The sequence below is a fragment of the Amblyomma americanum genome, chromosome 7, assembly GCF_052857255.1.
Source record: "Amblyomma americanum isolate KBUSLIRL-KWMA chromosome 7, ASM5285725v1, whole genome shotgun sequence".
Taxonomy (NCBI): Eukaryota; Metazoa; Arthropoda; class Arachnida; order Ixodida; family Ixodidae; genus Amblyomma; species Amblyomma americanum.
In genome coordinates this window covers 156309087-156323073 of record NC_135503.1, presented here as the reverse complement: position 1 = coordinate 156323073, position 13987 = coordinate 156309087, and the positions used below count along the sequence as shown (strand labels likewise).

The window sequence follows — 13987 nt, the reverse complement described above, 5'->3', positions numbered from 1 at the left end:
AAAAAAAACAGTAGATTACTGTTCCTGAACACTCAGATCGGCATCAGAGGTACGACCACCAGTGAACTGTCCGTCTGTTAAATAGCGAACTGTGTCAGTACCCTAGGAATTAAAAAGGACAGGAAAGTAATACCGCAATGTTGAAAGGAATGCTTGAAATTCCTACTCGTTTAGAATGTGCAGATGATGGATCTTGTCGCAGAAAACTAGACAATGTAACCCTCTGCCCGTTTCTATTCTAGCTCCATAATTCGGAAGCGCGAGCGTTCTTTATTGTCATTTTAGAGTTTTGTATCCCCACAGAAAAGAAAAAGGCTGGAATGAAGCGCGTATTGGTTTTTATTCGTGCGCAAACATCGCAACAGCCATGAGACGATCTGCAGAAAATGTTAGCTACGCTACGCGAAAAACATAAGTAGAAGACAGATGAGTACTAATGAAAAAAACAAGAAGCCATATGGCAAAAAAAAAAACGATTTTGCACGCAGAAGAGCAGTACGAGGCTTGTGTATGAAAACGCAAAGAGAATAGCGAACAGCGGCTCGCCTCCAAGTGTCCCCGACCGAGAGGGTGACGTCCAGCATGAATGCTCGCTAGCACGCGCGGTCACACGACCTGGCAGTCGTTGGCCACAGTGGCCAGAGGGTCGAGGCGGCCGCAGCGGAAGAGGCGGCCGAACTCCGGCGTCGAAGCGACGGGCAGGTCGCACTGGGCGGCCCGTCTCAGTCCGAACCGGTGGCGCGAGCAGAAGAGCGAGCAGTAGCGCACGAACAGCAGCTGCGTCTCTCCCACGTCGGGCCAGCGACCCGTGGAGCGCCGGCCGGGGCTGAAGGAGTGGCGGGCCGCGTCCAGCACAGTGCGCAGCGCCATCAGGCGACTGTAGATCTCTGCTGCGACAAACTTGCTCGGCGTCGTGTCGTTGGTGATCGCGCGGTAGGCGGACACAAAGCAGGAAACCTCGTCGTCGAACGACGACACGGCTCCTGCGAGGAGGGGTGTGAGGCGACAGCGTGAATGCTTACTTGCTACTCTCTTTCCTAACTACTACAACTTTCTAACTACATACACCAGTAGGCATACTAGGCCACAACATACACAACGAGACACGCAAGGTCTCCATTTAACCAAGTCAAACGAACTTGCTTCAAAGGTGTAGGGGTAGCGTGTCTGGTTCGCAGAGTAAGGGTCATGGTTCGATTCTGACCTAATTATCCCATGGTTCTTTTCAGTGTGATTAAATTACTTCACATCGTTACTAGCCGTAATGATGCTAGAGTCATGCTACGACATCATAGCCACAATTGAAGTAAAGTTTTAATCAATTCCATTCCACAGCTCTCGGCGCTTGGCTCTACAATGTTTGTTGATTAAATCCACTAGGTATACGTGCACTGGAAAGGTTTCAACTTGCTTGCATGCTTTTCGAAAGCGCATGTATTTTGGCACGATGTAGCCAAATTTAGTCGAGCCGTAGCGCAGAGATTAATCTCCTTTTCGAAAGTCTAAAAACTGTTGCAGCTATTACTATCGACCGGCTACAAATCTCTAATTACAATAATGTGCCTATTGGTTAGTTGTAAAGTTAACTTTTCGAATAAGTTGCTCGCTCTGCTAGCTAACACGATTCGCCTGTTTTTTGACGCCCGCCAACACTGGCATTACTATACGCCGTAAAAAGCTTCCTCTTCCTTCAAAAGCCCTATTTTGTAAATTTAGCAATAATATTTCCTGAAACACCTGGTGTAACGTCGAGTGCGGTGACGGCACCTTAAGACGGACGCTGACGGGATGAAAAAATCAAAATGGTTTATTGGTGCCCGCAAGAGCAAGTGTGCTCGACTTGTCTCATTTGGGCGAACGTGTGCCAGTCATTAAGGGTAACGGAGTGGATGCCAAGGGAAGGCAAGCGTAGCAGGGGGCGGCAGAAGGTTAGGTGGGCAGACGAGATCATGAAGTCTGCGGGGATAATATGGTTGCTGGTTAACTAGACAGACATGAAAAAGGTCTATGTCCTGCAGCGCGTATTCAGGCTTATGGTGATGATGATGATGATGTTCCCGTGGAAGCTTGGTTTACCATTTTTTTGTACAATTTGGTTACAATTTTTTTGAAAACATAGAGCAAAAAAAAAACGACACAGACGACACTTATCCATCTGTCTATTTTTTTCCGATATGTGTTTTCAAAAATGATGTTCCCGCAAAAGCAACGGTGCCCGGCGGCGGCGGTGAAAGCAGCACGCGCATTTGGCTGTTGACGCGTTCCGTTTAATAGTGGCAAAGAACATTGGAGGTAATGCGCCTAAAATTTCGAAAACTGTGTAGAATGTCTTATAAATGACCTCGTGTTATATTTTTTCAGGACACTGGTAGCGCGCCTCTCATAACAAGCAGGGAGATAAGGCCACGCGCTGGCGGCGATTATCAAAGAACAAAGGAAATAATGTTTCACGGCAGTCTCTTCTAATGCGACAGCATTTCTTATGAGTGGCGTGCGAGATATTCCGGAAGGATAGACCCGATAATTCGCGCGGTGGGGGTGTATTGCTCGCCACTAAACGGGATCTGCATTGTTCATTTGTTAACCTCCCTTCACAACTGGAAATGATTTGGCTTCGATGCACTACTACACATCCGCCCATCCTCATTGGTATTTGTTACCGCCCTCCTAATGCTGACAGTTCTTTCACCCCCTTATTTTATGATGCCTTAAATGTGTTAACTAAAACATATCCACTTAGCCCTATCCTTCTCTTCGGTGATTTTAATTTTCCCACAATAGATTGGTCTAATCCCGCCGCTACATTATCGAAAAGCAGCCCGGCTAGCGATTTCTTAAACACGTGTATGACTTTTGGCTTAACTCAACTCGTCACTGATCCCACACGCGTTACTGACCACTCGTCCAACGTTCTAGATCTCGTATTAACAACGCATCCTGATAATTTTACTCCTATCACCTTGTTGCGCGGTCTCAGCGATCATTTGACGATACATACTTCTTTTTATTGCAACGTACTAAAGAAACAAAAAAATAAAAAAACACTTACGCTTTATGATAAAGGAGACTATGCCAGCATGAACCGTGAATTATCAGATTACTTCGACACCTTCGCTGCTAACTTTCCACTACATTCTCTCGAGTCAAACTGGTTACTTTTCAAAACAGAGAGGCATCGGCTTATAAGTCTTTACATTCCAACCATTACTATATCAGAAAGAATAACATCACCATGGTTTAATGTATCACTCAAACGACTCAATAATCAGAAAAAACGCCTGTTCCGGTCGGCCAAGCTGTCTAACTCTTCTTCCACATGGCAGAAGTATCATGCTGTCGCAAAAGAATACGACAAGTTAACCGCTCAGACTAAACGGAAGTTTTTTTCTACTACTTTACCATCTATGCTGCAGACTAACCCAAAACGATTTTGGAAAACCATTAACCCTAATCAATGTAATGAGATTTCACTTAACAGTAGCTCTGGATCTCCTATTCCCGACACTGAGGTTGCTGATGTTCTTAACACAGTATTCAGTTCGGTCTTTACTAATGAACCCCTTGACAATCTTCCAGATCCACCATATTTTACGCACCCGCTCATGCAAAATATCACCTTTCATCCCGTCGGCATAGTCAAGGTAATTGAGTCACTGAAGAACTCGTCATCTACTGGAGTGGACGGTATCAACGCCAAAGTGCTAAAAAATACTAAACATCCGTGTAGCCTGTTCTTATCGCTCATATTCCAGGAATCCCTGAACCGGTACCGGTTCGATTCCACGTGACTGGCAGGTGGGCAAAGTCATCCCAGTCTTCAAGAAAGGAAGCCGATCATCGCCGAGTAACTACCACCCGATTTCCATAACAAGCGTTTCTTGCAAAATAATGGAGCATGTTTTATACTCGCATATTGCTACCTTCCTATCGTCCGTTCATTTTTTTCACTCAAGCCAGCATGGTTTTCGCAAGAATCATTCCTGTGACACCCAACTGGCACTCTTCCTGCACGACTTACATTTAAACCTTGATCGTAATACCCCGACTGATGCAGTGTTTTTAGACTTCGAAAAAGCGTTCGATAAGGTTCCCCATGGTCGTCTCTTACTAAAGTTATCGCGCCTTAATATTCATCCATGTGTTCTGAACTGGATTCGAGGGTTTTTATCTAACCGTCAGCAGTTCGTATATGCCAATTCACACTCTTCATCCTTAACACCTGTGCTCTCAGGGGTACCTCAAGGAACGGTACTCGGGCCCCTCCTTTTCTTGATATATATTAATGACCTACCGTGTAACATTTCTTCTCATATCCGACTCTTTGCCGATGACTGTGTCGTTTACCGAAGCATTACTAACTCCACCGCCCATCTCGCATTACAAACTGACCTTATTCGCATACAGGACTGGTGTAAAACATGGCTCATGTCATTAAATATTTCTAAAACCGTGTTAATGTCCATTCACCGTCGTCGTAATTACGTAGCGCCTAATTATAATATTAATAACCTGAAGATTGGAACATCCGAATCATTCAAATATCTTGGTGTGTATATCTCGCGTGACCTAACTTGGACCTGTCATATTAATCACATAATAAATTCTGCTAATTGTGCTCTAGGTTATTTACGCCATAACCTTTCACTCGCTCCTCCCCCTATTAAACAGCTTGCTTTTCAAACCTTTGCGCGTCCCAAGCTTGAGTATGCTAACGCTATTTTTGATCCGCACCACGTTAATCTTACTAACGCCCTCGAATTGGTTCAGAACCGCGCAACACGATTCATTCTATCAAATTATTCCTACCACTAAAGCATCTCAGCACTAAAAGCACGAATCAACTTGCCCCCCCTAGCCTCGCGCCGTAAGATAGCGCGTCTTAACCTTTTTCATAAATTTTTCCATTCTTTGCCTCTTGATAACCTCTACATAAAAAGAGCCCACCGTATCGCCCGGTTCAGCCACAGTAACGCAGTGTATCCCCTACAAGCCCATACTGTGACATTTCAGCAGTCATTTTTTCAGCGTACTGCACGAGACTGGAATGACCTGCCCACCGAAGTTGCCATTATCATCAACCCACTAGAATTCAAGCGGAGCGTCGCCAACCTTTCATCTTAATATTTTTTACCATTGTTTGCCAGATACCGTCCACTCCCTCATGTAATGTCTCAACCGAGACCTTTGAGGAAATAAATAAATAAAAATAAATAGAGCGTGTCCGCACGAGAATGATCATTGGAAAAGAGCAATTCGCTGTTTGAACCCACGCCCTTACGTGTTAGAGGGGAACGAAGGGAACGCGTTGTGGTATGTAGGACGGTAAAGTGCGTTGGGGATGGGCACTGATATTAAAAAAAGGTTGCTGACGTCATCAAAGGGTAAAGTGATAAGTTTCACGGGACAACAGTGACTTGCAAAAAGTTGCCGACGTAATCGAAGGGTCACGGGACAACGATGACTTGCAAAAAGAAAAAGTTGCCCACGTTCAAACGCATATGCTTTCGCATTTCTCCAATGCAGCAGACTGCAGTGCTCTACAATTTTCTTTCTCTCGAGGCCGTGAATTATGAAGTAAATTGTAAATTATGGAGTTTAGCGTCCCGTAACGACACATTGCCTATGAGGGGCGCCGCAGTGGAAGGTTCCGGATTAATGTAGGACACTTGGGGTTCTTTAACATGCCCGGACATCGCCTCCATAAGAACGCAGCCGCCGCTGCCGGGATTGATGCCGTGTCCTCTGGCTCACTAGCCGAGTGTTCTAACCAATGAGCCACTGCTGCGGGGTCAGTAATGATTGTGGGAGGGCTTCCGCGACGCCGGCCTACAAATGCCACTTTTCTCCAAGTTCGAACATATCGAAGTGTCACTTCCCGTTTGCGGCGCGGAATAAATGGTCAAGAGTACCGCCGCGTGATTATGACATTGCAGGCGACCAGAGGACACCTTTCAGGACAAATTTCACTGGTCGAACTTGTGTCTTCCGAAGAAGAAATCCGACGGTTGCGATGCTGACACGTGTCATTCGTAAGCGCCGAAGGCGAAATGCCTGCGAATCTCAGCTCCACTATATTTAAACATGACCAAGAACTTTCTCACTAATCTGCACATCCCTTCGTGACTTGTCGCCGAAGCTGTAGAATTTTGTGGACTAGCAGTCTCGCTAGTGAACTAGCAGCCTGCAGATTGCATATGCGTCCTGCGTGGCAGAACGCCACACCACCCTCCCCGCCCCCCCCAAAAAAAATGAAACTGAAAAACCATGCACCGGCGGCTTAAATTTCACGCTTATGCTGCTTATGTACATTTTCGAAGTATACCTGACTTTTCAATGGTCGGCCTCGATGAGAGAAAACAACTTTTTTTCCTTTGCGCATTTGCCTTACTTCTAAAGAACACAACCTTGTTCCCGCGGGAAATGTGTCTATATATTTATTACAGCCACCATGTCTAAAATGTTTTACGCAGCATTTTAAATCAAAATAACTTATTTTTTGGCGCTTTACTGCAGTTTTCTATTCAATTTATATTTCTACTCCAACCCCTGATGTAATACCCTCAAAGTGGGGTCTTTAAGGTAATAACGTGAAGTGAAATAAAGTTTTATTGGTCCCTGGTCCGCGTTGCAACGAATGCGTCTGTAATGCCTGTGACCCCGAGGGTAAATAAATAAAGCAACGATTCTGGTAGAAAAGAAAAAAAAATTGAAGCATCACGTCATTGCTGGGACGGTCAACCCCGGTTTGCTTTTAAATTATAAAACTGGTAAAGGCTGCTGAGCACTCGAGCATAAGCATGTGGAGTTGTGTTAGTTCCGATATTTCTAGCTGCCAATGTGTTGAGAGCCTGAAGTTTCTTTCCGGGTGGAGCGCGCCTCGCTTACGTGCTGATTGCGCTGTTGTGCTCAAGTTGTGCCGGCGCTTTTCTGACAACGTAGAAGTACGAAACGGATAGTCCAATTAGGTGTGTTTTTCGTCCATATTGGCTCACACCGAAGAGCAGCAGCGTGCTGTTGCAGTCCGTAACATTTCTGGCTTCTAATTCCTGTCGTGAAAGCGTTTCGTATCTGAACGCAGGAATATGCGATTTACATTCAGTGTGATCGATTTTCTAACCATTCTGGGCCGGCGAGTTAGACGTGAGTGAGTCTTAACTGTATCAATTTCAGCAAGTTAAAGCGGGGCACAAAGAGACGTTGGATGCCCGGAAGAAACACGACTAAAGCTGTAACCGCTGCGCGGACATTTTTTTTTGTGCAAACTTTTTTTTCATGAGCACTTTTAATATATTGCGTGGTTTGCTGGGTATTGGCGGCACAGGAGCGGATTGCAGGGCATTTCGTTTTCTCCTGCGATGCATGCTGGGGCCCGTTCTCGTAAAAGCGCGTCCGACAGCGCTCACCGTGCGGCTGCAGCTCCGGCGCGTGTCTGCAGAGGGCGCTCCAGAACTCGTAGGCCAGCATGGCCCCCAGGGTGGCGAGGTTGATGAGCGGCTCCGCGCCGCTGTAGAAGAGCGGCTGCACGAGCGCCCCGGGCGTCACCCACAGCGTGTTGCGCTCGTAGTCGTAGCGCACCGTGGCCAGCTCCGGCGCGAGGCATGCGAGGCCGGCCGAGGTCTCCTCGCCGCACAGGAGCTCGTCATCCTTCCATCGGGACAGCAGCCTCAGGGAGGCCAGCCTCGCTAGGTACGTGCTGGCGAGCGAGCACGGCAAAGGCATCCGATGAATTGCCACTTATTTTCTTTAAACAATTGAAAAGACCCTAGAGTGCTTTGTGAAAGGTTCAGTCTGAGGTGTGCATATGTATTTGCGGCACTACCGAGTTAATATGATAAGGAAACCATATGGGAGTCCATATGCGACCCAGATATGTTTACCACATGCTTTCCACATACTGTTAAGTTTTCACATGACTTACACATGATGTGCAGGACGTCATACAAGGTCCGCGTGAATTTCTGCCTTTACATTTGCGCATAGATCGTTTAGACAGCGCATGTTCCACGTGGTTTCCCCATGAGCCATACGGAAATCTAGTGGAGTTATTGAACTCAAATTATGCAACGCTCCAGAAGGGACGATATTTTTTAACATGGGTTATGAAGTATAACAAAAAGGTGAATAAAACTATAAAGAATCCTTCAGTTAGTGGTGTCGCGGATTGATACCCTGCAGTCAGAAAGGCGTTGTCAGTGAGTGCTGGTTTTCGCGATAAAGGAATAGTAGTTCTTATTAGTACGGAAGATGGCACATAAGCATTGTGTAATTGTGATCAGTGCGAGGTAAGACGTGCCTGTGTGCGGTGCAAAGCTTTACTTTTTGGGAGTTATTCATGTATCATATTATACGAAATGGGTCTCCCCAGGGTGTTTTTCGACGTCACCGCCGACGGCTCACAGCTTGGACGGATAGTTATTGAGTTGTGTTCGGATGTGGCCCCCAAGACCGCCGAGAACTTCCGCGCGCTTTGCACGGGTGAAAAGGGCCTTGGCTACAGCGGCAGCACCTTCCACCGCGTCATCCCCAACTTCATGTGCCAGGGAGGAGACTTCACGAAGCACAACGGCACTGGCGGCAAGTCCATCTATGGCGATGAGTTCGAGGATGAAAACTTCATCCTGAAGCACATCGGACCCGGTACTCTGTCAATGGCCAATGCTGGTCCCAACACCAACGGCTCGCAGTTTTTCCTCACCACTGTCAAGACTCCTTGGCTTGACGTAAAGCACGTTGTCTTTGGCTCCGTAGTTGAAGGAATGGACTTTGTGAAAAAGATGGAGAGCTATGGTAGCCAGAGTGGCAAGACCTCGAAGAATCTGGTGGTGCAGTCCTCTGGCCAGCTGTCCTAAGCACAACCATGCAGATGAGGAGTGCTCTATCACTTACTTCCACACGCTTATCCTACAACACTTCAGGCCTCTTTCCTTTGTTCTCCTAATATAGACATTGGCTACCTGCCATTCCATGAATTGCACCACTATTGGTATGTCTGCTAATCTTTAAAGACTCAATTGTTGTATTATGTGTGTTGTACACACTCCGTAAACGTGTCGAATAAAATTTCATTTCGACCTTAAAAAAGACAGAGGAGATATGAGTAATGAAAGGTCAGAAAGGTGTACTCTACAAGCTGCCCGTTTTCCGTTGCCCATTTGAAGTCCATTCGGTCCTCTATCAGTCGTCATGCGGATATGCTCGTGGCTTTCAATCGTCTGTGGGAAGCGACCCGGCCATTAGGTGGTCAGCAATCGGGCCTCAACATTGGCTGCATGTCGCCGCCAAACAGTAGATAGTGATCAGGTCAGGTCGTCTGCTGTTGAGAGAGGACCGAATGGACTTCAAATGGACAACGGAAAATGGGCATCGTGTAGAATACGACCCCAGATGAAGTTTTTTTTTTCTTCATTGATGTAACGGTGAACAATGAGAATAATTAGAATCCATAAAACAAGGAGAGCCTGTGAAGGTAGATATCTTCAAATTGATCAAGGAGCATTCAGAGTTGTACGTAAAGCGCTGCAAGCAACTGCGTTTCTTGAATAAACTACATCTGCTCCTAATTTTGCGACGCATTGATTACTTTTCAAAAGTGTAACGTTCTTGGTAATCCTATTCTTTTTAGTAATCAATTACTGGAAATCTGTTCCGTTCATTTATCCAAAACAAGTAGTAACTGCAGTATTTTGTTGGGCTAGTTCGTATCCCGACGGACAGTGAGGAAGCACTGTGTTACTCTATCCTCTCTCTCGGTCGTCGTCTGTGTGCGCTGCTCGAACCTACACCGAATTGCGGCCAGTGGTAGGACTCCGAGAAGCTGAATTCTGTGGCAAACACTGGTGCAGCGCGGAACTGCCATTTGCGCCAGAGAGGCAACGATGCAGCTGCGGAGAAGCCGTGCGCGCGACGATGTCGGCGCATGCAAGCCTGAGCAGCCTGCATTTTACTGGCCCCCTATTCCGCTCTTCGCATTTAGCATTTGACTTCGACTGCACCAAGAAAGGCCATATTTAGTGAGCTTGGCCTTTGTCCTCGCAGAGCTCAAGCAAAAGCGAAACTTTCGGCAACTTTTGGTGTATGTGCTAGCTAGGTTTTCGTATGTTAAGGCAACGCACTTCCCTGCTGCGCGTACATTGAGATAATCTTCAGAGTCGCTACTGATGTGTTCCAAACAAACGTACAAAATATTTAAAAGCAAACGTGGTGAAGAGCAGGCGCGGGAAAAAAAATTAAAGCAAAATTACCGGCCTACGAACTCCAGTTCAAACAAGCTGCACCAGCTCATTTTTGTCCGTGTACGCTTGTGTTATGCTAACAAAATACGGTGAAAATTAACTTGATAGTGACCGATTGGTTTTCTACAGTTGTGCAGTTTAGCCTCACTCATGAGTCAGTTCACTCGGGCTCACATTCAGATCATGATCTAAGTCGTGAGCTCTGACTCACATCCAGATTATTTTTATTTATTTACAAATGATCTGAGCTGCGAGTCAGTCCGGCCTGACATTCAGATCATGATCTGAGTTGTAATTCTGGGCTTATCGGTCGCTTACTTTCTGTAATGTGTACAAGGTTGGCTGATATTAGCGTTACCTTTCGACCTGGTCGAAGCCCCTTCGCCTAATAGGCGCAGGCCTGCGTAAAGCAGTGTGCGTCGGAGTTTGCTAACAGGTACGAAACATGCGGAGAGCGTGAACTAAGCGCACGGCATAGAGAGCTAGAAAAGGGCCGTAAGATCGGACAGCGCTAGGGTTGGCGGGGCTGAAGACGGTCCCACGTGGCTGTCCTGTTGACCAATGTCGGAAGCATATACTAAACAAATATAACTCCTTATCATCAGCAATTTATAGACTTTCCGCGCATATCGGAGAGAGATGTCATATAAATATGTATGCTAATAGCACGGCGTGCGCAAAAACGTGCGGACTTTTGGCCCCAGGTGAAGATGTCGCGGCATTGGCTGTTCTGCAGCCAGAGCCCTTAGATTCAGTGGACGTTCTTCCAGAGTACCGCATTCCTCCGCTCCACGCTTTCGAATCTGGAAGGTATATGGCTGCCGTTGCCTAGGGTTTCCAGTACAAAAACCACCCTTGTTATGCAGTGCGTATCTGCCTTGGAGACATTATTCTGGGTAATAATTTAGAACCCTGCGCGGTTGGCATAGCTCAGATCGACGGTATAGTTAACTAGCACTTACAGCACACGAAGATTTTTAACCTCACTCATGAGTCGGCTCACTCAGGCTCACCTTCAGATCATGATCTGAGTCGTGAGTTCTGACTCACATTCAGGTCATGATCTGAGCTGTGAGTCCCGCCTGACATTCGGATCATGATCTGAGTTCTAATTCCGGGCTCGGGCTCAGATCATTATTTTCGCTATCGAGACGGTGGTGTGCACTGAGAGTGAGTTTTCCCCCTCGTTTTCTGAGCGCAGAAGGAAGCAAAGATTACTGCCGCGACCAAGGACGCTTGAGGGCGAGGCGGCTTGGCCACGTCAGTGGGCGACCGAAGAAGATTCCATGGAAGAGAAAAAGCCGTCGTAGTGCCCTTTTAGTTCACGCGGATTCAATGATGACCCGCGTGATGATGTGGCACAAGTTTTGACCGAGTCTCACCGTGTCTGCGCGGGAGGCGGGGGAGCCTTGTCACGGTCCTCTTACACGCCTCGATCCCATCCCATGCCGATGAGAGCCGTGGCTTGTAATCAGTGAGCCCAAAAGAGTCGTGAGTCGAGATGAGTGAGTCCCAATGCGTCGTGAGTTGAAATGGGCAGTCCAATTGATTCGTGAGTCGAAATAAGTCATGAGTCCTGATAAGTGGTTCGCCCAGGATGAGTATTGTGTCTGAGTGAGCCCAAATGAGTTGTGAGCCTACATGAGTTTGAAAGAGAGAGAAAGAGAAAAACACTTAATGAAACTACCCATGTCCGGGCCCGTGTTCTTGTGGGAGAGGGAGTTCAATCCCCGCTCCCTCCCCCCCCCCCCCCCACTGGACGGTGAGAAGGTGCTGCAGTAGGTTGCCCCAGGAAGATGCCGTTTTGTCGAGGTGGGCAACCCAGGCCTGCCGTATGGGTATGCTGCGAGAGACTGATTGACGTTGCGTGGTGTTGGCTCTTTGAAGGTTCCAGTATGTGTGGAAAAGCACAAGCACCGCATTTGACAGTGTGGCGCATCGGTGTCCTCTTGTATTTTGGTTTGACATTATGAGTTCGAGTGAGCCCGGGTGCGAGTTTGAGTGAGCTCGCAGATTGACCACACTTTTATGAGTGAGCCTGAGTGAGCATTCGTCATTTTGCCGAGGTATAGCGCACATGCGCTTGAAAGTAGCCGCCCTATGCGGTTTACCTGTAAAGGCTTGTGTCACCTGTTCTCGCAATGCTCGGCTTCGGCAGACGGCGTTTTAGACTGCGACTACTCCCCGACACCTTGCCCCTCCAGTCTGAAGCCCCACTAGACTACACTGCTGGAGGGCCGGGGGGGGGGGGGGGGGCTCTTTACTTCAACACGTTGATACAGTCGGCAATGTCACTTACGTGGGGCAAGATTTCTCACACACTGTCGCCATAAGAATAGCGCCGCAGCTACGTATACTTAGAAGCGTCAATTCGTCAAGCAGTTACTGACGGTGACCTGCTCATTCTGTATTTCCTGAATTATTTTCCCACTGCCAGTGAGAACACGAGGTGTGCGCCCACACCACAGGAAATTGTTTGCAATCTATTCTTAGGCCGCACCTCCCGTCACGTGCATCCGCCCGTTGGGTTTTCCGGGTTTTAATGCCTAAGCATTGTATGCCTATTAATAATAATAATTGTTTTTTGCGAGAAAGAAAATGGCGCAGTATCTGTCTCGCATATCGTTTGACACCTGAACCGCGCCCTAAGGGAAGGGATAAAGGAGGGAGTGAAAGAAGAAAGGAATAAAGAGGTGCCATAGTGGAGGGCTCCGGAATAATTTCGATCACTTGGGGATCTTTAACGTGCACTGACATCGCACAGCACACGGACGCCTTAGCGTTTTGCCTCCATAAAAACGCAGCCGCCGCGGTCGGGTTCGAACCCGGGAACTCCGGATCAGTAGCCGAGCGCCCTAACCACTGAGCCACCACGGGTCATTTTGTGGCTGTGATTGCGGTTTCTTGTCATCACGAGCTTGTCATCACGATAACGTTCGAACGAATTGAGTTACAAGAAAAAGGCTTGTTCCATTAGATAGAGCATCAAAAAATCACACAGGGGAAATCGTGAGGTGCATGTGGGGTAATCAGTTACTTAATTGCAGCTAAAAATGCCCAGAAAGTGGGCGGGGCGTGAGAAAAAGTGGCGCTAAATTTGAAAACACCGGAAGTAGGTGGAGCTAAAGCGCGTGGCGCCAAATTTTAAAACGTGGCGCCAAGTTTGAAAACTCGAAATGGGCAATAAACGAACTTGATTAATTTGGTTTGGTTTGGTTTATGGGGGTTTAACGTCCCAAAGCAACTCAGGCTATGAGGCACGCCGTAGTGAAGGTCTCTGGAAATTTGGACTACCTGGGGTTCTATAACGTGCACTGACATCGCACAGTGCACGGGCCTCTAGAATTTCGCCTCCATCGAAATTCCACCGCCGGGGCCGGGATCGAACCCGCGTCTTCCGGGTCAGCAGCCGAGCGCCATAACCACTGAGCCACCGCGGCGGCCCCAACTTGATTAATTTAGGCAAAGAGGTGCGAGGAGGCGTCAGTGCTTACGCATTCCCTCCAATGCAAGCGCCGCAGTGATCTCAGAATTTTGCATTTGTCGTCTGTTCTAGCAAATATTGCATATTTATCGCCAGAAGCGTTTTGCACTGTTCCACGGACTCACTTCGGGAATCTGTGTTGTGCTTCTTCGAGAAAGTTGGCGCGTTCAGAAGATAATAATTGCATCATCGTGTACCAACTAGCTTTCTTCTTTACTTTGCTGATACCAACAAGAAAGAGAAGTGGCCCCCTCGTGGCAATGCATAAAAG

At 47.4% G+C, this 13987-nt stretch overlaps 1 protein-coding gene and 1 pseudogene across 1 annotated transcript in view; one reads left to right on the top strand and one right to left on the bottom strand.

Moving 5' to 3' along the window:
- Positions 1-490: 490 nt before the first annotated feature.
- The window catches only part of LOC144098186 (uncharacterized), a 102484-nt gene continuing 88987 nt past the window's right edge, over positions 491-13987 (bottom strand). The window contains exons 5-6 of the mRNA XM_077630701.1: positions 7404-7693; positions 491-983 (exon numbers count right to left, since the gene is read on the bottom strand). Coding sequence (XP_077486827.1) covers positions 607-983; positions 7404-7693 — 667 coding nt within the window. The 3' untranslated portion in view covers positions 491-606. The remainder of the gene's footprint in view (positions 984-7403; positions 7694-13987) is intronic.
- LOC144096708 (peptidyl-prolyl cis-trans isomerase pseudogene) lies at positions 8352-9021 on the top strand (annotated as a pseudogene).